Source organism: Ischnura elegans, chromosome 3 (genome assembly GCF_921293095.1).
Source record: "Ischnura elegans chromosome 3, ioIscEleg1.1, whole genome shotgun sequence".
Lineage (NCBI taxonomy): Eukaryota > Metazoa > Arthropoda > Insecta > Odonata > Coenagrionidae > Ischnura > Ischnura elegans.
The window spans coordinates 136219649-136247242 of NC_060248.1; the positions used below are offsets into that span (position 1 = coordinate 136219649).

Here is a 27594-nt window from a genome sequence, read left to right on the forward strand (position 1 = left end):
TATGCATTGTTACACTGCTATTGTTATTGCCTTATATTTCCAAATATGTGTTTCCAAGGAGTTGTTAAATTTTTGTTTATTGAAACAAATTTATTTTTTTTTGTTATTAAGTTTTGTTCTATGATGTAACCATTTTTGAAAGGGAGGAATTGTTGTATTTGTGCTGGAAATAAATGAGGCTCGATTGGCTCGACCGGCACGCCGCCTACCCCGGCTTATCAGCGGCAGTTGTGAGCTCGAAGAGTTGCTACCCTACCTGCCGCCGGGCCAGTCGGACTCGCTGAACTGAAAACCACGTTGTCTTGAGTCATTGAGCGGTACACCACAATAACCAAATGCACAGCAGCAGTTCACCATTTCGCTAATGGTATGCAAGTCACGTGACGCAATACCCACGTTATCGTCGAAACGTATGTTGGTATAAAAGTGTCGCCCTCCTCTAATCCGCACTCGAAGCTTCTTCAGCTCGGCCTCACATGGTTCGATTACACTTTGCTGCTGCATCGCCATGAAAGGTTCTCCTCAACGACTAAACGAATCCGAATGTCAACAACTCACGAAAAGCGAGCGGAAAATTTCGCATTTTTTAAATATTAAACTTACGAGAGAGGCACATTGTTTTTTCGTCGCAACTTATCTTTCAAGTGCGCCGACCATATTCTCCAAAGCATTTACAACTCAAACCACTTACAACTCTTTAGAAAACCGTTGGGACTACAACCTTCCATTAAAACCAAACATAATACTCCCAAATGTGCCCTAAACTCTTCCCATATCAGAAGACCCAATTAACGCCGACCTTCAGCGTCCCGCGCACCTCTATGTCGCATCTGTTGACTTTCCGTGACAACAGTCTCGTCCCCTGTCCCTGTATAGACACCTCCTCGCCTCGACTCCATCGCCGTCTGTTTATTTCTTCATGTCGAGTCAATGGACGCGCCGCGCTCACAAAACGCCGTTCTGGTGTGTTTTATTGACTACCAGTTTATAAAAAAAACTTGAATTTATTCGGCGTACATGCATTCTGGCCGAAATATGGCTGGCTGGTGTTTCCCTCCCTTGCTTCATCTTTTGAGTCCATCTTCTCTGTTTAAGTTATGGGGATTCTTCACCATCTCGACGGTGAGCTTCGATGTGATGTCTCCCTTTTCACGAACGTGCCCATCGATGACTCCATCAGCCTAACCATGGATTTTACGAAAAAGGGATTGCACAAGGACATCCCTGACCCACCGCATACAGGACTCTCATTTCACACGGAACGGAAGATACATCCAACAAAACAAAGGATCCGCCAGGAAATCTTCCAATCCTAAGTAACAGCCAAAATTTTCATGGAAAATTATGAACAAGTAGGTAGGTAAGTAGCTATTGACGGCTACCCTAAAAAGCCGTTGATTTGGAAGAGATACCCCGGAGTTGAACGGCTACAACAAGAAAATGGTTCTTCAATAGGCCGCAAGAATGAAGAGCACGAAAAACAACCATGGAAACGAAAATTAAACAAAGGAAAAGACAGCAGTTTACGCCATCATCCCGGATGATCGGAAGAATCTTCAGAAAAACACAACTTAGTCACCAGATTAGCCTCGGCCAGCAATATAAGTAGCATCATACGGGAACCAAAGAACCGCCTCCCTGACACTAGGCAAGAAGGCGTCTAATGTGATTAACCTGAGATAAGGCAGAAGGGAAGAGCCATCGCCTGCGAAGTAAAATAACACCCAAGAGAAACGGAGAAGAAGCAATTACGACAGTAAGTCTGTGAAAGGTCAACATCCTCGGCCAGAATCAGGCCGTAAGATACTCTTTGATAACACTTGGCTTTATAGAAACCGGGGCAGTGCAATACGCGCTCTTCCTCGGCGCCCCATATCGCCCGTCGGAGGCAAATGGTGAAATGCCATGCCTTTTAGGGAGCAATTTGGCGATTACGGACTTAAGTTGTGATTACACTACTCCAATTCACGCACTGTCAGTGCTTAGGCAGTTGGTGGTCGGCCAATCCCGTGATTGATATTGGCCGTTTGTATTTGACCCACCGATACGGTACTTCTGTGGCCAATTCAGTGATGATCTGTAAGTTGCTGTTTCGTAGAATATCTTCTCGGCGTCTTAAAATCCCTTCAGAAGCGTCGGCTCTGCGGTCGATTCCTCGAGTACATCGTTGCCGGCCAAATCGTCGCCCTAGCGATTAGGAGTAGCGTCTTTCGCAGACGAAGTTGGAGTCCCCGGATCTGGCCGCACTGGCTAAAGCCTAAAGAGACATTATATGCGTACAGGAGCCTCGGGATCAGGATTGCTCGGCGAAAATTCTCAGACGGTCATCGGGTGAGATGTTAGGAGTGGCGCTAATCTACCACTGCTGCATTACGCGGCTGCTCTTCCCCTGCACTTTCCCGAGATGCTCTCCGTGGGTGAGGTGGTCATTGTGCTCGACGCCCAAGTCATGATGCCGATCTACTCTGGGAGCGCATTCCAGCCGAGGTCTCTTGGGAACTCCGATGAAAAGAGAGAGTAAAGATGCGGGGCGATGACTTCGGAACTTGAGTGCTCCTCGGACGCTTCTCCTCTCAAGTTGACGTCGAAGGTTCGGCCATTCTAGAAATCTGTGATGATTCGTTGCTGCCATGCGGGGAGGCAAAGTTTTCGGAGCATCCACACGAGGCCTTCGCGGTGCACTCTGTCGAACGCCTTAGACACGACGAGAAAGGCGGCGGCGCAGCAGGCGTTGGTGTTCAAGGCGGCGGTGATAAATCCAGGAATATATCCGTTCCAGAGAGCTGAAGAGTCCCATCGTACCATATCGGATAAGGTATATTTTTCATAGTGATTTTTCTCAATACTGTTTCTTGGAGTTATTGCACACAAAAAGGCGACAGAATTCACCAGATAAGCCTTGAAAAGTGCCGGCGACGCCTACACGGGTCATGGGCCGTCCTCGGCTCCGCCCATGGTTAAGAGCCCTCAGCACGACTCGGCTGCCCCGATGCATTCCATTGCCGAAGAGATAGCAGCCGTAGCACCGAGGATTCCCCACACGCATCGGACAGACGCAGCAGCCAACCCGGAACCAAGCACCCGCCAGGGTGGTGCCCCTCACCACGCCACGCCGACACTTCCACAGCCAAGCTCCAACCGAAAATCCAGAGCATTGTAGGCCATTTTCAAATCAACAGCCAGTATGTGCATGGACATGTCCCGTATCAGAGCGTGGACACAAATTTTCAAATTGTCTCATCCAAGAGGAAGTCTAATGCTAGAACTGACACCCCAATCACTGCATCCATTAATAAACTATCCAATGTAAACCCCGAAGGAGAACAACAATGTGAATGTTAATTTTAAGAATTCTTCCCAATTTATTTCATAATTTTAATTCAATGTCGGCCCTAAATGAGACCAATTATAAACCTGTTCCCCAAAATAATGCCACCCCTGCACCATCCATACCAAAATTCCCCCATTCGGATCCCGCACTTCATGCTCAACTGCTTCCATTCTGGCACTCCCCCCCACCCCCTCATTCCAACTCTCTTCCCGCACCCGTAATTTAGTTTTCATTCTCCTCCCATTTCATAACCCCTAAATCTATATTATCACAACTAAATATTGTTTGCCCGAAAATAGACGCCGGGAGTTTTCCCTGAGAGGCACCTTACCCTCGGTGGAGCAAATTAAACATGAATTGGAACCGTTAGGTTTAACAGGTCATAAACGACCGTTTTCGCAGTAGAATCCTGGGAGTCAGGGATCGGAGAGTAAAGAGGGTATAAGAGTCTCAGATGGTATCTTTCTGGTAGGTCTTTTCGTAGGAGTCCCTGGTAAAACCATAGTGTTTCAATAACCTTACCGCTTCGCGGCTAATCCAACTCCCGACGCGCGGAGACGAACCCTGCCGCGCGATCGAAAAATCAATGTAATTTCCAGCGTCGCAAACTTATTTAAAAGATAACTGCATAAACACCTCAAAAATATTCAAAAAATGCTCTCATATAAGGTACTTCACGTGACTTTGCCGAAAACCCATTTCAAACTATACCTAACGTAAAACTTTGTAGAAAAACAGTGTCCGCCATTTTGTAACTACATGGGAAGAATTTACCGATGATGTTCTTTAAGATTACGGAAAACTAAAGAAAAAATACCATGGCAACAGATTATGTGGTTTTTTTATTCCGCAAGAATCCACCTATAACTTCACCATCTACTTACTTTGGAAGATTTTCAGAGAAAATTGAAGACGGACGTTTTTATGGTAATTTGCTCACGTTTGAGTTTTTGTATCTCAGTAACGGAAGGGATCTATGTCAAATTAAGTACATATCCATACATTTCAATCATTTTTTTGTACACCTGCGAAGTTTCAAATTTATAGCTCAAAAAAAGCCATTTTGTAATTTTGTCTGGCCTTTTGCTATTTCCGCCCACTGTGCGACGTACTGACTAGAAAACATGAACTATTTCAGTACGCCGTCGAAAACATCACCGGCATTTAACAATTGCAAGAAACAAATTCCAAACCATTTTTTTATTCTCCACCTTGCAATGTTTACACACTAGACCGCTTAACGCACTGCTTAAAAACCTAATCGCCGTTATGATGATAAAAAAATTTCTCACGCCTTTGTTTGCTGCAATTAAAATTAGTGAAATATGACATCGCACACCGCAATGCAACCGCAATACCGTATGATAAAAATGAAGAAAACAAAATATACTATCGTAACGAAGCTTCGAACCCTACCCTCCCCCCCTCTCCCCTCCCCCCCGGATGAAACTCGAAGACGCTCACCACTAGACCAACATGCGTTATTTTGGGAATATATAGCGCTTGTTAAAAAAACCGCTCGAAAATTAATTAATCACAGTCAAACTAAGGCCCATTCAACGGAACCACTATCAGTTCAGTTATGTGTTCGCCATTCCGAGTGCCATAAAAAATACGGCATTGAAAAAGGCGGAGCAAAGTACGTGGTCTCCCTTTTATGACCGGTTCGGGAGATACGTGGAAGAATAATCGCCCATTTCCGAAAAAAAGAGGAAAAAAGTTGAAATCCAATTAAGCACTTCATCGGCGAATTTCTCGAGCACATAGTGCCTCACTCACTCGCTATCAATTCTTCGAACGGAATTTCAGATAGAGCAATAATTGGACACAAGCAATTTTCCACGTGGAAATCAGAGACCAGGGGGAAAAATTCGCTATGATAATAGGTTATTGCCTTTGAGAAATCAGCTGACATTTCGAGGAATCAAGACTTTCGATAGTATGCGACATAATTGGCTAAAATCAAGAACTCCCTATCAGGGAACAATTAAAACGATAGCACCAATGAGGCCGCGGATCATATCTTTCATCACTTACATGAGGAGTCTATACACTTGACTGCAGCTGTGGAATGGCTGGAACCTGCAGTCACGATAAACTATGAATACGGTTGGAAAGTCCAGAAGATGCTGCCATTTACAACGCAACGAGTGCTTTCCATTCATCGACACACGTCGACACAAGTCGACTTGTGTCGCGGTTTTCGTGTTCCATTCTGTGTGTGTCGCCGACTGTTGTGACACAAGTCAACAAACGATTGCGCGCAGGAGTAGTAATTAATCAGTTTCCGTGAGTCGACGCGTGAGTCGCATGATTGGAAAGCACACAACACCGCGGAAGCCGTCGCAGCGACGGGAAAACTTAGCTGGTCACAGGTGAGTGAGGCAAGATGAAGATAATAGTCGACGGACAGGTGGAAGGGGACGGCCCCGAATGCGCTAGGTACCACCTAGCGGAGGTTACAAGCGGAGTAAAAGAGAAGAAATAGGTCGCTATGAAAAGGCTAGCAGACAGGAGTCAAACCCTTCTTAGGATTGTTGACTTACGATGAAGATGAACACAACAATGCACGACATCTACAGCCTATTCACGAATAAAATGTCCTAGAAATAACAAATAATTTGCGAAACCGGCTGAGCTTGAGAAAGTAAGACGAAGAATCTGAAAAGACCGTGTTGAGGTGGAGTTGATCAGCTTTATCCTACGCCTTTGGCAACACACACAACACGACACGCGAATTTATTCCGAGTTTCGTTTCGTTGCCGACGTTGACAGCAGCAGAGAAGTCAAGAGTGGAAACATTCGAAATGTGGTGCTACCGAAGAATGATGAAGATAACATGGATTGAACGTGTAAGTAATAAGATAGTGCTAAGAAGAGTGGGAGAAAAGAGAAGTCTTCTAAAAAAGGCTGAAGGCGCTTAATTGGCCACATTATGAGACATGATGGCCTGACGAAGACAATCGTTGAAGAACCAATGGAAGGGAAAAAGGGCAAGGGACGGCCCCGAATGAGTTGCATAGGATAAAGGGTTATAAAGGGTGTAAAAGAAAATAAATGCATCGCTATGGAAAGGTTATCGGATAGGAGAGAGGAATGGAGAGCTGCGTCGAACCAATCTCACGATCGTTCACTTGTGATGGATTTATTTATATTGACTAATGATGATTTCTCCCGTAATTGGTTGTATTCACCATTCAGTGGATTGTGTTCGAAAGTAGATTCCTATTACCCTTCGCTCATATCGCCTTTTCCATAATCCCTGACAACAACATAAATAACATATACAGTACTGGACGTCAGACAAGACTAAGAAGATGTCTTCTTTCTTCTGACCTCACTTCTCTCATCCATAAAGGGCTAAATCCATATAGACGCTAATAAGTGTGCATTGCCTGACACACTTATGTCCGGTTTATCAATGTTTCATTTACACTAACCATAAGATGATAAACTCTTTAACTTAAGCTAACAGTGGTTAAAGTTCAGGATAGCATCTGAATAAGATCAGACTGCAAGCTAACCGCAACTTTCAGACATTGTCAGGTCAAGTTGAAGGCTGTATCATTTTATGTATTTATCCCTGGATCACAAAAAGCAATCCTACCACATACTCTATCCCATTTATGTACCCCACCTTCACCAATGCTATTCTGCATCTTATGCCCTTACTTCTACCACACTTATCTGTTTTTTTTTAAGTGTTGTCCATCATTAAACTGTTCCACCACCATTATTTGGGGCCATTTAGTAATTTTACACTCAACCAAAAGTTCTCAGCTCAAGAAGCTTCTCAAAACTAATGACTTTAGTTTTCCTGTGAATGGTATACTGCTTCCACAAGCAGTGGCGGCTTGCTCATAAGGACTCCCGGACGCCAACCCGCCCAAAGATTTGGAAAAGGAAAAAAAGAAAATTATATACCCATTCAATAGTAATTATATGTACATCTATTAACCAAGGTGTTTTTTCAACCGCATACATCGAAAATTTAAGAAAAACATGCAAAAATAGCGCGAGAAGTTCGTATTTGTAGCCATAGGGCACTGGCCAGAACGTCCCAATCCATCACCATGCAGTTAGTTATATGAAGAGTGGTAGTGGTGGGGGCTGCTGGTGCTATGGCGCGTCTAAGCTTGTGCCTTATGGAAGTCTTGGGATGCCGCCCGAGCATGCACAGAACGACGTACTTAGTGAGTTGACATCGCCGTGCCACCCGGCAGCTGTATAATCTTGGTGTTGCAGTGTTGCAGAATACCTTGTTTTGGTGACCAATTGACTTATTATGTGTAAATTGTTTTAATGTAAATAGGCCTAGTTATAGTTGAGTTAATTGAGTTAGTAATTGTTAGTGTTTTAGTGTTAGTGATTGTTTTGTGCATTTGTGGTCTCTAGATTGCCTGAAAAACTCACTAAAATATGCAAAACATTAAAAGATTTTGACCCCTGGTGGAGTGTGCCCCCCCCCCCCCCAGCATTTGACTCACTAGCCGCCACTGTGCACAGTTAATCAACAAAGTGCATCCATCCCTGAAATGCTGCAGGCGACCGGCTGAGCAACATCCCTCACTTCAAACCCCCAATCCTGACTTACCTTAGTACCACCCTTAGTACCACTTTAAAACAATGATAACATGAAGCATGGCCATTAATACACGGACAACAGACACAGGTTTTACTCAGTGGAATTTTGCAGTGACGATGATAGAAGAACACATGAACTTCTGTAATTTTCTATAATTGAATTAATTAATTAAGTTTAAACTTACCCTGACCTTCATTTCAATCGAAAACTGTTGAGAATGACAGTTTCCCTTTGAAATCTAGGTTTGTAAGTCTAAGTTTGATTTAAGTGTGGACAATTACAAAAGTTTGTATGATCTTTCATAATCATGGCCATTTCATCAAATAAATTAAATCATATAAATTGAAACTTAATTTTTCCCATTTGACGACGAATCATCCATCATGGTGCTGAACAATGCAGATTATTCAATCGGTGGGCCCTAGTTGCTGTGAAAGAACTCAAGGGACATCACTAACAAATTACTGGTTGACATATACCCATGTTGGTTTAAACTCTTTCACACAGTTAACTTCTCCCATCCCGTCAGCTGAGAGCTTTTAAAGGACAGTGGAACTAGAGGCTGGTACTTCAACGGAATGGTATTAATGGTACTGCTAACAGGCCATGGAGAGTTTCCTTTCGTCACATTCATGAAAGAAAGAATTTGGACCATGATGATATGAGGGGCTTGAGAGAACAGGAAAGAATACATGGTTGAACTACTCCTACATTTTTCCCATAGTCAGCAGTACACACATGCAATTTCCCACTGCTGAAGGGCTGAGAGTATTCATCGAATAATTTTGGACGAGGAAAAACAAGCAAAATTCATCTTTTTCTCTCAATCTAAATGGACTCTCAAGTTCTTACTTATTGTTAACATTATCGCAAGGTACAGGATTAGCTTATGTGGCAAATTGTCTTCAATGAAAATTTCCTCTTCATTGATGTTTCATTTGGAGCTGTGAATAGTGTTGGAATGTCTTACCTTTACGTAAAAACCAAAACTCATAAATTTGCATTTTTCTATCAAAATATGATAACAAAAGACCAATAAATTCATAATAAGCTGGAAAACACCCTAAATCACAATACATAATAATTTGCCACATAACAGAAACAAAAATCAATTCTCTGTGAATGGCCATTGATTTTTAAAGTGAAATTCCCTTGCATGTATTCACTTAGAAGTCCCACATAATTTCCAAGCAAGATCAATAAAAAATAAAACCAAATTGCAACAGAATCACTTCATTTTAATAAATGACACAAAGAAATGAACCAAACTGATGACTAAATTCTTTAACATTCTCAAATGTAGGCACTTGAGATGCAAGAAGTAATCAATAAACCTTTGAGGGAATTACCTACAAGTGAGTATTACTTATTTTAATAAATGAGAAAACAGTCAGCTTGCACGTCAGCAATCATGGTCAATTGGTGATACATACATTCATAATTGTAGCACTGAATCACTTTCTTAAAAAAAGGTAATTACTTGATGCATAGGTAATTCCACACGAGTTAATGTATGAATGCATGAATGAGTGCCAACGTTCATAGTGTAACCACCCAACTTATGCAAAAGCATAAAGAGAAAAAAGAATCACAACTGATTTGGTTCATTCAGCTGCACACCACCAAAATCGTTCATGCATCCACACATTATGCAGCCCATGTGTAAATGCATTGTGAATCCAGGCCCAGTAATTTACCACCAGGCTATAAAAATACTGGGACAGATAGTCTACTTTATGATCACAGATGAAACAACTGCTTAGTAAGGACAGCAACCACATCTATGTAAACACACAAAAGCTAGTTTCAACATCTACATTTCTACTGGGAATAACTCAGGAGAATATGCCACTCACATGTCCATCACACAGTCCAAAGAAATTACATATCACTTGATATTCTTCTCATATTGCTCACATTTATACATTCTGTAGATTTTCTGGACATCTTTTCTGCTCAAACCAATCCTCTGTCCAATGTCCACATTGGGAACCTGTGAGAATGAGAGAAATAGAAATAGATTAAGCAATGTGGGTCTTTGCCGCCAATCAGAGACAGCAGACACAGGCATTGGGAAATCCAATTACATAACAACCCCACGACCACCACTCATTGCAAAACAACACCTCACCATATGCATCAATGCAAGAAGGAAGAGCTGCAGTTCCCACGAACATAAGTTGTTCAAATTTTATTCCTTTATATACATTTAAAAACGTTTATCATCATCGATAATCCTCAGATTGACTTGATGCAGCTAACCACTTAATTCTCCAGTCAGCTCATCTTTCAAAACCTCCTCAATCCTCCCTCCCCCTTCACGTCCTCCATCACCTGAATCTCATCTGCGCTTTATCTCTGCTCTTCTCCCCTTTCACCTACAAGGATAATTTTCACTGGGCCCTACCGTCTCATGATGCGGATGCAGATTGAATTTTCCCGGCTTCTACCCAAGTGCATTTTCAAAACACTTCTCTCACACTCTTCCCCAAACTTCCAAATTTCTATCCATTTGGTCTTCATCATTCTTCTATAGCAATACATTCAAAAGCTCCAAAGCCTCGTCAATACGAGTATCATAGTAGCATTCATTTCCTCTCACACCCTAAATTTCGTACTGAGTCCACCAAATAATAAAAGGGAATGAAAGAGGTCCCCTCAGGCTTGCCACCAAAGTCAGCATCAATTACATTTTGGGAGCTGACCTATGGCACTCTCTCTGAGCTATGGTAGTCTTGAGAGTGACTGACAAGTCCAAACCCAAATGTTCAGCTGACTTTCTCACTCACAGGTGAGTCCAAGAAAGGTTCATTCATACTATGAATGCAGTCTTTTATGCAAAGCTGCGTGTCCTGGCTGAATGATTCACTCACACTGTAACGCACAGCCCAAACTACCCCAGATACAGTCACACCATTTTAAGAATACATGCACCTATTCCTTGTACATACTGCAAATAGGTGCCATAGGACTGGTTTTTTTAAAGAAACAATTTTTCAATTAGTTCTTATACCATTAATCCCAAAGGAATACTGAGGTTCATTACTCTATCCAATTTTTCTATATACTTCATTTTTTTTCTAATTATTGAATTTTTGTATCCAATTTGATCCATTTTTCCTCAACGAGAGAAATGAACTGTATTAGCCATGCGTAAACATGCATTCAAAACATACAGAAAAGTGGAACTGCGTTTAACAAAAGCTACTTAAAACAGTAAACTACTGCATTTGTAATCACAATCCATAAATCAATTGCACACATATTCATCACTTGGAGACAGGCATCCATAAAAAGTCAAAAATTATCAAAGTAAAAGACGTAACAGCAATAATAAGCAAAATATGTAAGGCCAATTCATGAAAACAAAAGAGTTAGGTACCTTTCCACTAGGAGAGGAATACATAACATTAAAATGAAGCTCCAAAACAATGAGAAAACACTTTTTTATAATGATGTTCATTAAGAAACATCTGGTGCTAAGTCTAATGCAAGTTTATTCCACATACTGGTCGTGAGTTCAAAATCAAAAGTCAACTCAGATATTCCATGGAATAAATTCCTACGATGCATTCAGCCTCACTCTATCGAACTAATATGATCAGCAGTACCCCTACAAATGCACAGGCACGCTCAGACAAATGGATGAAATCTAATCCATAGGTGGTGAGCAATTTCATTCACTTAAAATACATATTAGATAGCATCCAAGCTGACTATTATAAAGTCAATGAACATGTTTTCAATTCACAAAAAGTCTACAAATTATTATAATTTCACCCAAGCAAGTGATAAAAAGCCTGTTTCTTTCTCAATAAATGAGCCATCTAACTTTGACACATCCTAGGTATGCTAAGAATAGAAATATGAAAAGAGTGACATGTTTAGGGCCATCAAGACTATAAGCTCATAATCCCAGACCGCCACTCATATGAAGCTCCACACAGGCCTCCTTAATCTTGAGCAGTCTTTCACACCGCTCTTAAGTCGGGAGAACCCCCAATAAAGCATTGGCCTTCAAATTTTCCGACAGTTCATTGTTCCTCAGATGTGTTGAGGTGGACAAGGCAATAAAGCATATGCAGTGGCTCACTTCAGTGGCTCAAATATGTACAGTTAAACCTCCCTTGATGGGCACCTCAAAATAGCAGACAATTTTTTAGGTCCTAGCAGCATAGGGTTAAAATTAAAAAAAAAACTAACTCCTACAAATAGTAGATACTCTCAATAATGAATGCAGCCAGCAGAAAATGAACATCATTGCCCGATTAACCTCCCATATTGAACACATATATTGGATAATAATTCCCATATGTGTTTAATCATACTTGCTATGCAATACTTTTAATTGTCTATGTTTACAATGAATTATCAAAGAAGATGAGTGCCAAGTCATCCATTGAAAGGCTGGCAACTCCAAATTTCTGAGGTTGGTCTAATGTATACTAAATAAATCAGAGATGAAGCATTCCTTATGTCACGCACAGAGAAAATCATGTCTGACGTAAGCAACCTATCACAGCTTATGTAAATGATTATGGTAGTAAATTTACAAGAAGTTGCATAGAAGACATGGGGGAAAAACACAGAAAAACACAGTTAGACCTCAAAAGCCAATTATGTGATATAACATAAATATGCATTTAAACGTTTGACATACCTTAGGAATTATAGTAGGATCTTTATTGACAGAAAATGCATATGGTGAATAGTGCATCACACTCCGGTAGTCGTACGGTACTCCAAGTGCATCTGTGGTGTCGGCAGATGCCTTCTCAAAGTTGATTTCACGCCCTGAAAGAAACTTCAATTAGTCATTTTCAAGATACAGACTGGAAGGTACATGAAAGTACATCTCTTGGAAGCAAATTAAATTGTACTATGATGGTGAAACTTTCTCTCCATCAATTTGTTTCCTTACCCGCATAGTTAAAGCCCTGTCGAGGTAGAAATGCTAGCATATCGATTGACATCTAGAGATGTAGTGGTGGGAGTGATTCCGAATTGCTCCCGTAAAAGTCAAAGGGGAGGAATCAGATAAAAGATAATGTCTCGTAAAAACACAGCTGGAATGGACAAGCAAACCCCTTCCTCTAGAAAACAAGAATCAAATGCACCTTGGGAATCGATCCAAGTGGCCTTCAAGGATTCATGATAAAGGATAAAGGGTGTGTATGCAGTGGGCATTGGAGTGGTGGTGAGGCTGGGTCTATTTCATTCAGAATCAGCGGCATCCACAGCAGAAGAAAAGAAGTGGAGAATAAGGAGGTGGAAAAATGGAGCAATAGGAGGACAATGATGAGAGCTAAGAAATATCAAAGGGGAAATGAAGGCAAGGGTGAGGTGGACGGAGAGTGGGCATATTTGAAGTGATGAGTGCAAGGCAATACTCACGAGCAGAAAGGAAAGTCAGCAAGTAGTAGCTTTGGTATCAAATGGGAAACTTGGAAAGAGATTGGTAGGTATAGTTCTGGTAAGCAATGCGATTCTGTTAGCAGAAAAAGTAGCATATATTCCAATAAGCATGCAGCATAAAAGACCAGGGCAAGGAATCAGTACAATTTTGCAAGAGTTACAACCTATTTATGACTAACACCAGGGATTTGGGGTAAGTGAGGTAAGGAAAGGAAGGGTAATATGGAAAGAGTGAAGAATACATACTTGATAGGTCTGATGCAAAACTGAAGAGGCAAATTCAGAGTGCGAAGGGTGATAAACCACACACCTCGACATCCACTTCTATCTTTCCAGCAGAATCCCTTAAAATTATACTTTGCATCTTTGAAAATTTTCAGGAAACACAAAATCATGAAGCCTCAATTTGTGTCGTCTAGGATATCTCAGGTCCTTTTGTAATATGTATGAGACTTGATGAAATCAGAATGTTCCTTCCTTCACCAAATTCATCACATTCATACCATCATCTGAACATAAAATTACAATGGTCCACCACAAACTTGTTGATAGATAAGTAGAAGGTAATACTGGTAGAAAATTGCTACTTTTGAAGCTTCTGCGACATCCAATCATAAGGTTTCATCTGCAGTTCATCATCAAAAATTCCTAACACTTGCCCATTCCAAAAAATTCAAATTTACTACAGAATTGAATTAACATCCAATTTTCTTACTGCTAGATCAGGGAAGGAGGGCACTGCATAGTTCTAACACTGATGGTATGGATCAGCAACTGAAAAAGATATGCATGACCCTTTCATGATTGAAGACTCTGATGCTTTGCCACTTAGAAATGATTTGCATAAAAAAGCTAAAAAATATCGGATCTCTTAATCCCAAAACTCTATCAGTTTTCCAGTAAAATATTGGGAACCAGTGGTGCAGTGAGGGGGGTTTTGGGAGATAAAAAAACCCCCCCAGACCTCAGAGAAATTTTTAAGTTTAATCCATTTTACTTAATTGGATTGATATTACTAATATAATAATGTTAGGATTAATAAAATATCCCTCAAAAAGCTGTAAAACACACCATTTTGAACCATTTATCTTAAAATTCCGCAATTTATTAATTTCGCATCTACCGCTTATCCTGGTGGGTATTCCACACCCCCCACACACCCCGGTATTAGTTGCACCTAAACCCCCCCCCCCAAGCCTTAATTCCTAGCACTGCCCCTGTTGGCATTAGGTTAAGAGCCACATGATATGCAGTGGGTTTGGAATTATAAGCCTTACTTGCTTTAAATTCAGTTGAAAAGGTAACAAGAAATTACATCCTCAAGTATAGCTATGGGAAATACATTGATGGCATTGCCAAGCAATAAGAACTTAAAAGGGTGATTGATGACACATCTCATTTTCCCAGCCCAGTCATCGAACATAATTTGAAGTAATAGAATTGATTGTTTGAGGCGTAGCTTTATGAAAGCGATTCATTTTAAAAAATTAAAAAGAAGAACTTTGAGCTTTCACATGAATATCTATCCACACATTTACATGAACATGGTTTCCACATTAGACGCCATCATCACGGGATGACGTCTAACGTTGAAACCATGGTCGTGTAAATGAGTGAACAGATATTCATTTGAAAGCACTGTTTACCTTTACCGTTTACCAGAAAGAGACAGAGGGAGAGAGCATAAGTCTACGAAACCTATTTTTCATACCTTAACCTCAATCTAAATTTGTAATAATAGCTCCTTCCATTTTGCCTTTCCCCCACAGCCCCGTAGGATTCCATCACCTTCAGTCATAGTGTGCCATTTCATATTTTTACTTTCGTTTCTAATCTTAGAGGGGTGGATGCCTAACGGAAACCCTCTCCTTCCAGTTTGAACAGATGTAGATTAAAAGGGATATGCACAGAAGGACAAGGGCAGGTCATAGACTAGGGTAGTTGGTCTTCAAGTCAGGGCAGTTCATCATTAGTTAGTTCGGGTTAACTTTGATAGTTGGTTATTATTCGTCATCCTGAAAAGAAACACATGGTAAGCCGTAAACTATACTGCGTAAACCATAAGAAGCCCCACTTAAGAGACATGACTCTCTCTGCTTCGAGAATATTTGCACTTCCCGTCTAAATCCACTTCTTGGGTGTACAAACTGTGTCTGTGTAATAAAACTTATTTAAAACTTTATTGAGGTATTCTTAATCTCTGGTCAGCCGACAACCTGGCAAGATCCCTAAAATGTGCGAGTGATCCGCCAATCCACATTGCATGCACACAACAATTTGGTGGCAATGGTTGCGATACTTAGAATTCCTTTAGGATTTCGTGCCAAGGCAATGAAGGGATATTTAAATGCTCATCCCAGGGGACAATGTTCCATTGATAAGACATCTCTCTTTTAAAGAAAGCAAACGACAGACACTAATTTTTTATCGAAATGGTGGAGCCTGTAACTCAAACGAGAACACCAAGTGTAACAGGATTAGAGCATTTAGTGCCAGAATTTTCAGGGGAGAATAGCATTACCGTTGAGAACTTTGTTGCTTCTTTTGAAGCCGCTGCTGAACTTGGACGATGGTCGGATCATACTGAATAGCTTATTTTGAGACTCAAGACTGGGAACAGTACTAGTAAATTTTTAAATTCATATGCAATAGATTTGTCATGGGAGCAATTGAAAGAAATGTTAATCGAGAGTTTTTCTTACCGAACCAATAGCAGCCAATAGTTTAAGACGGCTTATTAACTGTATCCAGGGATGGACAGAGAGTGTGTGCGATTTTTCTGATCATTTGCTTAAACTGAGGGATGGCTATCGTGTGGAAGCAGTCGATCCAAAGGAAAGGCTTGGAAGAGACAAAGCATTACATAGATGATTTAGTATTAAACCAGTTCATTGATGGGTTAATTCCTGGGATCCAGAGGTTTGTGCATGTGCGTGAGCTTAAATGAGGTGATTTCAATAGAGAGTCATGAAGAAGAAAGTGAAGGGAGGGTCTTATTTATGACATGTAACAGTGTTAACGTTGCTAATGGCCCAGCCTCCAGTGCAAACATTCCCCATTTCCAATCCACACTGCAGGACAATCTGCAATGTTTCCGGTTCCAGCAGAGGCGCCACTTTGCACTCGACTACCGCACCCCTCCCTCTCTTGGATGCTTCCAATGTGGGCAAGACGGCCATTTTGCTCGAGATTACCAGGTACATCTATCTATCCTCCCTGCACCTTCCTCCAAGAATCAGCCCTTCCTCTCCTCACGTTTGCGAATACAGCCACCCAAACACAAATTGGGATGGACAAAACTCTCCCTTCCCAAAACCTCCACCCCCATTATCAGCCTGGCCATCACCACCAGAGCGTCAGAAACTTTCACCACCCCGCTTCAACCCACGGATGCAGCACAGAGGCCAAGGATCATGAGAATTGGGAGCCCCAAACAGACCTATCCTCACCACTGGACCTGGAGGCACCAAGGAGGAGATAGAGAAGAGGACCGCTGCACCCAAGGACCCAACCAGCCACTGCACCCCCTCCAGGCAGTCGAGGATTTAGGGTGAGAGCTCCAATGTCCGAGAGAGACTCTCTCTACTCATCGACACTGGAGCGGCAGCATCATTGATTAATAAGAGAGCCCTCCCTTAAACCCCCTCAGACAAAGTCACCGCTCACGCTACTTGAGTCCTAAGCACTCATGAATGTGAATTTCAGTTAGGAAGTGTTAATTACTCACACAGGTTTTTTATGGTAGATGATGATGTGCAAATATTGTGTGATGAGTTACCAAATAGGTAGAAGTGGGTTAAACTGTTCATTTTGATGAACCATTCACTTTGAACCTGTTCAGTAAAAAGAACAGTTCAAAATATCTGTTCATGGTGAACAGTCACGGTCATTCAGGTAGAAAATACTGTTTATCAGACGTTTTGAGTAAATGAAAGCTTAGTGCGGAATCATTTGGTTTGTGCAGCTTGTCATAGTAATTTCAAGCAAACTCTGTTCTGGGCATTTACTAGGTTACCCGTGTGCAGGACAAAATCTGCTGTCCACTAGTAGAATAAGCCAGAATTAATATTTATCAACCCAGGGTCTGATGCCATTCGCATATTTAGCACCAGAAAAGTTTTTTAAATGCTGCTCTTATGAGCAATTTAGACTTTCATACACAGCTAAGTGTTCTTTAATAATATTTTTAGCATAAACGTCATCTGTGAATCTCTTTCTTAGACTCCTGGTAAGATATCAATTTTTTCCTCCTCTTTACGCCTTTTGTCAGGTATCTATCCACCCTAACGGTACAATAAACTGTCAATAATAGCATGCGTAAGATGGTGAGAAATAATCACTTTCATTGCTAAATTAGTACTTTTGGTAGAATGTGAAAAAATAGTAAAATATGTTACACCCATGAAATTCTGTAACATACTTTAACATTAAACATGGAAAGCAAAGAAAGAGTTAACGCTTTGATGTGTATTGCTGTGCAATTAAGCTAAGTGGTCAAAATAAAATACATAAAATATCGCAACATGAAACACCTAATGTCATCAAATAAAATCGCCATAGGTAACGCATTGTTTTCATTCCTTCGAAAATGATAGATATGTGTATCCGTAGACTTTCTCCAGAAGAGTACCAAGTGCTTCCCCTTCCATGTCTAATTACACTACAAACAAGTAATTTGAGGAAAGTTGAAGCTAAATTTTTGTTTCCCAAAATCATCAGTTCAAACCTCTTAAAGCAACACAGGGTAAAATACAGATTAACCCAGTTAAAAGTTAATTCCATTTCGAATAATTTAATAGGAAAATAAATGGTGGATACAACATAGTTAAACAATTAATGTTTAACTTTTCCGTTTGCTGAAATAGATTTTCGCATTAATATAACTAATCATAGTAAAGTTTTAACCAAATTTTTAAATTAACTTTGAACCATAGCACAAATTACTAACAGATAGTGCAAAAAATCCACAGAGGAAAAATCATTCGCCTTGACCGGGATTCGAACCCGGATCCCTCTATTTCCGGCCGAGTGCTTTAGCCAGTTAAGCTACCGAGGCGTCACTCTCCTCTGTGGAAATTTGTGGACTATACCAGACAAGGTGGTATGGACTGCTGAGCATATGATGCGACTAGCAGTCCAGATCGTGCGCATGGCGCCACAGCCGGAGAGCAAAGCCCAAACTTTGAACACTAGAGGTGTTCGCTCTGGACTTATTAAAGCTGGACTGCTAGTCGCATCATATGCTCAGCAGTCCATACCACCTTGTCCGGTATAGTCCACAAATTTCCACAGGGGAGAATGACGCCTCGGTAGCTTAACTGGCTAAAGCACTCGGCCGGAAATCGAGGGATCCGGGTTCGAATCCCGGTCAAGGCGAATGATTTTTCCTCTGTGGATTTTTCGCACTATTTGTGCATTGTGGGTGACTCCGTAAAAAGTTATCACCGCGGCTAGTCCCGGTACACTTTAATAATTACTAACAGATAACTGACCCATAAAATTACCACGAACCTGAACCATTGCACCCTGTCCATCAAACGCAAATGTTCGAATGAACACAAAATCAAAATGAATGCGAGGCCCCAAATGAGCATTGGACGTGCAATCAAGAACAAACGCCTGGGGATGATGATGAAGGAGTCTCATTTCATTCCGACAATGCACACCCACACACAGCTTATTAGACGCAGGAACTGATCTCAAACTTTGGGTAGAAAGTGATCAGGCACCCTTCATAAAGCACCAAAATTGCACCCAGTGATTTCCATAAGTTGCTCGCCCTGAAGAAGCACCAAGGAGAGATGACAAGTGTGATGAATGTAAGAGAAGGCCTCTTCTCAACGTGGATGGAAGCTGGTATAATGACGGGATTCAAAAGCTCATGCTGCGGATGGGGAAGTCATCAAGCACCAGGGCTACCACATATAAAAATAGCTTAAGCCAAGACCTTCCCAATGACGTATTCAACAATGTAACTAAAAGTCATGTTTAATGAAAAAAAAAATGGAGACTTCACTTTTAAGTCTACCCTCGTATCATTTCTTATGTGGTAGCAAAAAATCAAAACCTGAAAAACCTAATTGGAAGATAATGCCACAGCTGGATACTTAATTTCTTACATAACATAATTGTAGAATTGGCACACACTAAGTGATGGCATTTCACTGAAACTTTTGGACTAAATGGCAGCCAAAACTAGCGTCATAATCCATGAGATCATACCTTTTTGGATATTATTCCACTTGATAGTGACATGGTTATCCCTCTCATATCTATTCTGCTCATGAAGGAAACCAACAGCATGCATCAACTCATGAATGGGAGTCCCAACAGTGGTCAGGCAGCCAGGAGACTGAAGATTCACAACTTGACGTCCACCAATCCTGCCAACAGACGACCAGCACCCTGTCTGATCCATCTCTATATGAATGTAATCCTTCTGCCTCGCAAACTTCCGGGGAACAAAACGAATGCACGTCAACTTGTGGAATTGGTCCATAGCTAACTGGATTGTTTTACGGTCTTGGGCATCTGAAAGAAAAGGATTTTAAGGACTACAATTAGCTGACAACTGAAATACATACTACATAGAGTCTCTCCATTTAGGTAAGGTCCCACTTTACACAGACCAATCAGACTGAAAGAAGTCATAATAGTCATTCAGAAATCATAAAAGCCTGGTATCTGGTATCCTGGTATGGCACCCCTCATAATGAGGGCCAAAATTATTAACCAGAACTTACAAACCAAAAACATCGACAAAACTGTTGTCATAACATTATTTAACATGGCAGTGAACCCAAGTTATGAAAGTAGCTCATTCTTTGACATCTTTAAAAGATTTCCCTCAAAAGTTCATGTCTACAATACACAATATAGGTTGAAGGTCACCATTTAAGCCAAGCTTTCCAAAATTTTATATTTCTTTCAGCAGACCTCTACTACGATGAAACTATCCAATGTTAAATAGTATGTAAGGCTAGGCAAATAATTTAATTCATTCATAACAATACATCCCATGCATTTATTATAATATGATGCAAAAAATAAATAAAAAATGAATGGGTACATATGTAACTGTTTTCAAACATGCAATTGACTTTCAGGACAAACTACACCCCTTAGAGTAATTTGTTTATTTTCCCCTCCACCATATCTTCACTGTCAGGGTTTGAACCCTAATCCACAGAGTCCGAAGCCAACAGTCTACCCACCACACCAGCTTGATCCTGACTTTCAAATGTGGAACCAATCAACGAGGCTACCAAAACAATGCTAACAAAATAATTTTTCTAAGAACATTAGTTCAAAGAGATTCAATGACCAAAGCTTACACATACCTGAGGTGACCATTAATCTGGGACTGAAAAAGTATTACATATTTTGAATTCGTACAAATATGTATTTGTTGTACCTGTACACTAATGAATTTTTTCACTTGCTCTATGTCTATTTTATTCCATCAATGGGGCTAGTGACTCTTACTATCATTATTACATTCCTATTCATTCAATTCAATACAACCATAATCTTCAGTGATCAACTCCTCCTTGTGCACCAAGAAAACGAACAGCTGTCGGGATAAGGATTGAATTTTGAACTCACCAAATGCCTCGCTGATGGTGTAAGGGATTGTCGCACCTTCCCACCTGAACGACTCATGTTTCATGCCATTCCTAGCCAACGTTTGAGGGTGCAGAATGTCTCCCTCGACGTATGTCCCCAATTCCTCAGGCAAGCCAACACTGTCTGAAGTCCACTCCCTCACCTTACGTCCTATAAAAGGGAGCCACAAATTATTATCAATTGGAAGAACTTGCACAGATCAGAGAATGGCAACAGGGTGCCCTCCAGCTGCTGGCCACTTGAAATCTCCCGAATATTTACAACTTTCTTTTCCACACACAGGTGTTTGGTGGATGACTAAATCAAGGGATTATTTTAAACTTGCATATTAGTAGGAACAGCACAACAAAAGCACTTTGAAATAGTTGGAGAGAACATCAAAGGACCACCCTCTGTTACATATTTATACATATAATGTCAAGCAGTCACAATAAGGAACAAGTTTGTACATCACAGGCAGAATTTTCTATCAATCGCATCAACGCACAAGGATCACAAAATTAAAAAAATTACAGGAATAGCCTTTTTCGCACGTAATCATCAGGGGTGGAAAGAAACAAAATTTCAGATATTGGGGATTCCAAAAACATATTTGACTCCTGATGATGGAAGGAATGCTGAATGCAACAGTGCATGAGCAATTTGACTTCTCCAAAAAGACACCTTTCTTATGCCACTAATTTACAAACTGTAATCAATCAGTGTATTTATAATGAAAGCAATGTATCTAATTTCACAATCTAATTTCTAATTTGACTCAGCTACTTGCTTAATAAGATGCATTACTTCCATTGCTATATTATATATATTGGCACCAAATAAAATTCCAGATTCAATAACATATTCCCCTGCCATTTCCACAGAAAATTAAATTCCCATAGTTTTCCTAGTTGACCTGCTTTTCCAGACTTCCGGAAAACCTGATGAAGAATTCAATCAAACAAATGTTAGGAAGGCAAAAAATTGAGAATTAATGCATTAACGTTTTGAAGAAGTTTTACAGCTCACATAGGATGTAAATTTTCACTATTGATACCAGAATTATTGACTCATACTGAAGAGAAAAACAGATGGAATCCATCAGAAAGCACACCAAACAATCTCTTGAATATGATCATTCACTCAAACTCGAAATCACAATTCAAGGGAATAATTAGGCACACGGAAGGAAATGGATTACATATAACTAAAGAAATATCCTCCTCATTCCCTCATTTTCTGGTAAGTATTAATAATGAAAGTCACTGATTACTACCCATGAATTGGCGTGATGCCGTTAGAGTTCAGGATCATTTGCTCGCTCAAGAAGAACCTTTCATTGACAAAGGAATCACTCACAACAGTGTAAGCATCAATGAACCCTGTAAGGTCCATGCTGAGCCCAAGGTGTGGCAGAGAAGTATGAGCTTGTGATGTCATCAACTTCATTACAAAATTGTTCATTAAGCCGTGAATTTTTCGCCCAAATAGCTCAAAAGGCGGCACCGAATCGACAAACGCAAGTCTCTTCATTTTTCATAAAAAATGACCATTTGAAAAAATTGATGAATGAGTCAAGTAGTTATGAGGGCACTAAGATATGTCTCACTTCATGAATCTCCACTTTTGGGATTCTCCCAACAGCGGAAGAAAGAACCCAGCTTGGTGGCAGATCTCAAATGTGTGCAGAGGGTTGATCTATCAGGCTTAAAATTAACACAAATACCCACACTCAAAGTAAGTTCTCAGCATCATCTGCTGAAGAAACATGAGACACCTATCTGGCCTTGCGACTATCAAATATTGAAGGGCCTCAGAAATTACAGGAACACCTTCCTTTGTTGAAAACGCAATGATGACAGAGGATCTTAGTTAAAATGTATAAGGGGATTCAAAAACCTAATGTCAACATGCTAAGGGCTGTCCATTTGAACTAGTTAACATCTTCCGTGTCACTTCTGATATATAAACCAGGGCAGTTGATGTGGATGCTCTTTCTGGCTAGATTTCACCTTTTCCACTCCCTGCATCAAATGAAAACTCTAGACTGGATCCCAATCACATCAATGGCCTTCAGTAGTCTGATGTGCTCATTCCATAATAAATAAAAGCAGTCTGCTCAGAGCCAAAATTACAACCATTTCGAGTCAATTTGATTCTTTTTTAATTTGAAACGAATGCCATTTGAAAATAATAGGTCTTATAGTCATTTTATTCCGCAACCTTTTATCATTTTATAGTTCATACATGGACGTAGAAGCAAGACCATCATTTCAATTTAATACTTTGTATGGAAATATCAAAATTCACCGTGAACAACAGAGGGGATCAAATTGATCTCTCAGTAAGAAAGGTAGTATTTCAAAGAATGGATGGTTCTTCCATAACATAATTTCTGTAACAAATTAAAGCTCTCTAGAACCCAGAGGCACTCCTTTGCAGCATTGTACCAAAGCAAACAATTTTTACTTAGTACGTTGCCTGCAGCCTGTACGTGCAGCCATTGTCAATTAAGGGGAAGGCCAAGTCTGACCGTTGAAGTGTTGATAGGGTGGTTTCCTATTATTTTTTTATTGCCTAAATCGAAAGATTATTACTCCTTGAGTACTTATTTCACGCTTTTAGATTTTTAAATGACGATATCTATTTTTCATGATTAAAGGAAAAGTGGAAATTTTCAAGCGCGCAAAAACACAACGGGTAAGTATGAATGCCGGGAAAACTCTGTGTGACGTCATTCTGGTTCCCGCTGCCGCAAGTGAGGTGACCTTGGGGCGAGGCTCTGAGCGCTGATACGATGAAGGATGCTAGCAGGTAGCAGAGTACCATGCTAGCTGGTAGCGCTTGGCTTAAATAAGGATTATTAATACATTATAAAACGAAGAAAACTTTCCGACCTTAGCCAGTTTTAATAGGTGATTATTAAGAGATGTTTCCCTGAGCTCTGTGCCTCATGCATGCATTGGTAACCTCAGGCGATGTAAAACTCCTACCTACTCGTATAGAAACTAGGCCCCTGTGACGTCACATGGAGTGGCATCGCATGGGCGCCAATCTGGCCTTTTTCAAATGAGGATAAAATTGACCATTGCCATTCGTCTAAACCGGTATTTCTAAAACCAAATAATTTGTAAATTATGAATACACTAATGGTGGGTAATGAATCGCAATCGATACCTTTCGTTTTCTTTGATGAAGGAAACTACCCTATTGGCACGTACAGCGTGAGACATGATGGCATGGGAATAATCAAGTGAATTTAGATCAGGGGATCATTTAGGATTTGAAGAGAGACATTTGCTGCATTCCTTTACATGAGCCACCCACGGCCATCTTTGAGAGCTGCTTTTAGCCCTTTCCTGCCAGTTCTTACAATTGGAAAACATTTTCCGTGCTCCCAGTAGCATGAGAATATTTTAAACCTTTCTGTGAGGAGGTCTTCATTGCAGTGGAGTTGCCCTGGTACTTTCATCCCTCAGATTTGGGACCCAACTCAACCGTCCCATACCCCACCCACTGGACTCCACCCTCTCACTCTATCACAGCGCAAATCCACGTCCAACTTACTGCGTTACCAGTGTTTTTTTCAACCAAACATTGTTTTTGATTTTCAATTATTTACTCTTCTCAAAGAATTACTAACACTTTTTAAAGCATTGTGGAATTTTTAACAGATTTCTAGCGTTAATAACAATAAAGTTATTAAATACAAGGTACATATAATAAGGCTATAAGTTTGAAAGTCCATTATTTTCGAGCTAAAATTTTGTTTAAATCTTGCTTATGCACAGAACTAAACAAAGAATTCATTTCAAAGTATAAAAAAATTTTAGTATGCAACAAAACATAGGAGGATTTAGGGGGGGGTATGGGGGCATTAGATGCCCTCCCCACTGATGCCTAAAAAATAAACAAAATTTTTTAAAAGGTAATCATTATGTTAATTTTTTTTTGTGTATTACGGAGCCTCAATCATTTAATTTCATATTAATAACTTACATATTAAACTAATGAGAATAATTCGTAGAGTAATTGTTGTAAGTTGTCTTTAACCTCAAGTATGACAAGATTGATTGCCTGCCTCCACAGAAAAAAAACCTGGATCCGCCCCTAAAACAAAATATATCACTGAAAAACCTATAGACTAAATAACTGCACTTTGCAATGGATTCCTGCGGTGGCGATGATCATAAATGATTGTGAGGGTGGGGCTTAATTGCCCCTAAGGGGAGAGGCCCTCGCTAGGCTACGCCTGAATGCATCCAACAATTGCTACGTCAGCGGTCACTTCCCTTCCCTTGCATTGGCCAGAGCCGACGTCCAGTCGTTTGTGTTGAAAAATCCACAACAGCTATACCCAACGCCAGGTGTTCTGCATTTGAAGATATCCATCTGCTACACCCGACATCCAGCATGAAGGGATCAAGGGTGTCCAATGGAGATAATTTGGTCATTATCCAATCGACCCCGCCATTTCATTCAAATACAAGTGAAACCCAAGCATCAATGAATGTTTTGTGAGAACAACAACAGGACAACAAGTTAATCCAGAATAATCTGCAAGAATGGCCTCGTATGATCCAGTGATATCCACTCACCCACTTACTTATTCAACCCAAAGGTAAGTTTGGATAGGCGAGGGTAGATCTCAACCTAGCCTAAGCTACAAACACACAATCAATGTAGGTGGGCCAGCTCCTAACCCTGAGCTACCATGCACTCACAGGATATTTTTGGAGGCTTCACGAGGGATTTAAACGAATGACCCATCCATCAGCAGCCCCAGTTGGCCACCACAGTCCCTGCTTAAAGATGACGCATCAAAATGAGGAGAAATATGAAACAGACTGACGAGAGAAATGAGTAGAGTAAGTTGAATTACACCAATTTGAAAAATGACGAGCATGGAGATATAGGCACTTATACTTTGGCTTTTCAAATCGAGGTGCCATTATGAATTGATCGTCACTTCACATCCCTAGCATAATAATTTATTTTCAAGAGCTTAGCGAGATACGTTATAAGTAGCATAGGTTATTATGCCTAAATAGATCTATGCCAAAAACAACTCAAATGAAGATTTTCTGATTGGGAAGCCAACCATTCTCTTCCAAATGAGACAGTTGAATGAAAAGATTAATTCAAACACTCCTCCCAGACTAAATAAAGTTAGTGTGCTCAATGCCAAGGTGACTCCTAAAACAAAATATTGTGACATTGGTTTGATTAATTAACAAGAAAAACCTGCTGGGCAACAAGCAATAATTAACAGGATTTAAGAAAATATTTCACCTCAAAACCAGGGGCTGAAAGCAATTCAGAGAAAGGTAGGTTAAAATGCTGATGGTAATTGGCTGAAATGGAAAATAAAAATAAGTATGCACATACCAGCTTCTGGGTTGGGCCTCCCAAAGAGTTTCTCTCCAAAACTGAATAGGTTGATAATGTCACGATCACCCTGGGAGACATTGTTATCGTCTGTGGCAGGATCATTGAGTGGGTAAGCACTTCCAAGCTGACACATCCTACTGCAAAAACATAGCAGCCATACAATAAGAATATATTTGGCTTGTGAATTACCGAGACAAAATGTTTCCATTTCGGTGAGTTGAATTATATTCCCGATGCACACCACCCCAAAGTTCCAAAATAATAATGAGATGCATTCCTATAAAGCCCAAAGCATATATAGGGTGTGTGTTTACGCTAGTAAGCTCCTATTAAGTTTTTTGGGGCCAACAGTGATAAGTGTGTTATGGTAATCGCACAGAACAGTTAAAGAGAAACTCTTGATAAGAAGCGAGCAATTTTTTAAGGTGACGTTTATAGGAGTGAGGGAGGTCAACGAACGATTCTCGGAAGGCAGTAATTGAAAAGGGGAAAAGGGGTATCCGATTCTTCAGATGCCAATCCATTTCGAGAAACTCTTGAGAGGCGAGAAATTAACTTTTCCATTCAGAAGACAGGGCATTACACAATTGAATAAAAAAAATATGAGGTCTATCACTTTTCTTACGAAATGTGATTTTCAGTGCAAGACCCAAGAACAGGAAAAACTAGTTTCATTATCCGACGGAAGTAAGCACCGGCACACGATATCACTCGTCCATTCAAGATAGCCTGAGTTTACTATGTCAATTTCTACGTCTGATTATTACCTAGGTATGTTTCATAACTCGGCATTAAGCATTCCCAGGTGATGTCGTCTATAAATAACAGACGATTAAACGACGATCAGACAACGCGAAAATGACTTCAGCAATTTCCTAACATTTCAATTTGCCACTACCGCAACCAGCGCCATAATGCGTATACAATCCACAAATCATCTATCTTAAGTTAGACGCGCGACATTTCAAATGTTTTCATCAAAGGACCTCGCACCAAAAAGTGAACCAGTTGAGAAATATCCAACTTTAAACAACTTCGTATCTATTTCTACTGATAGATGAACACTTTATAGATAAAAAATGAGCTCTTTATTCCACTCTGATAGCCCCAAAATATTAAATGAGAAAAAGTCCGGTGAAAATTAGCGCCAGATTTTAAAACTGGTTAAACAACCTTCCTGAATGAAAGCAATGCCTTTGGCCGCTACCTGGCCAATAATATATTTCATTTCTTTAAAGCGAGTTAACGAGCGTAATTGGACCGCCCC

General features: G+C 40.4%; 1 protein-coding gene across 3 annotated transcripts; it reads right to left on the minus strand.

Annotated features, from left to right (window-relative positions):
• Positions 1-9266: 9266 nt before the first annotated feature.
• LOC124156627 (zinc metalloproteinase nas-13-like) lies at positions 9267-27238 on the minus strand. 3 transcript variants are annotated; one of them, XM_046531281.1, is made up of 6 exons: positions 27095-27238; positions 26325-26464; positions 20937-21107; positions 19554-19862; positions 12577-12710; positions 9267-9909 (listed from the first exon to the last, which is right to left on the minus strand). In XM_046531281.1, the coding sequence occupies exons 2-6, from the start codon at positions 26458-26460 to the stop codon at positions 9805-9807; spliced, it is 855 nt and encodes a 284-aa protein (XP_046387237.1). In that variant the 5' UTR covers positions 26461-26464; positions 27095-27238; the 3' UTR covers positions 9267-9804. The 3 variants fall into 3 exon arrangements, with proteins under 3 accessions (XP_046387237.1, XP_046387236.1, XP_046387235.1); XM_046531280.1 differs by lacking the exon at positions 27095-27238 and adding an exon at positions 26953-27057; XM_046531279.1 differs by lacking the exon at positions 27095-27238 and having other exon boundaries at positions 26325-26933.
• Between the last annotated feature and the right edge of the window lie 356 nt (positions 27239-27594).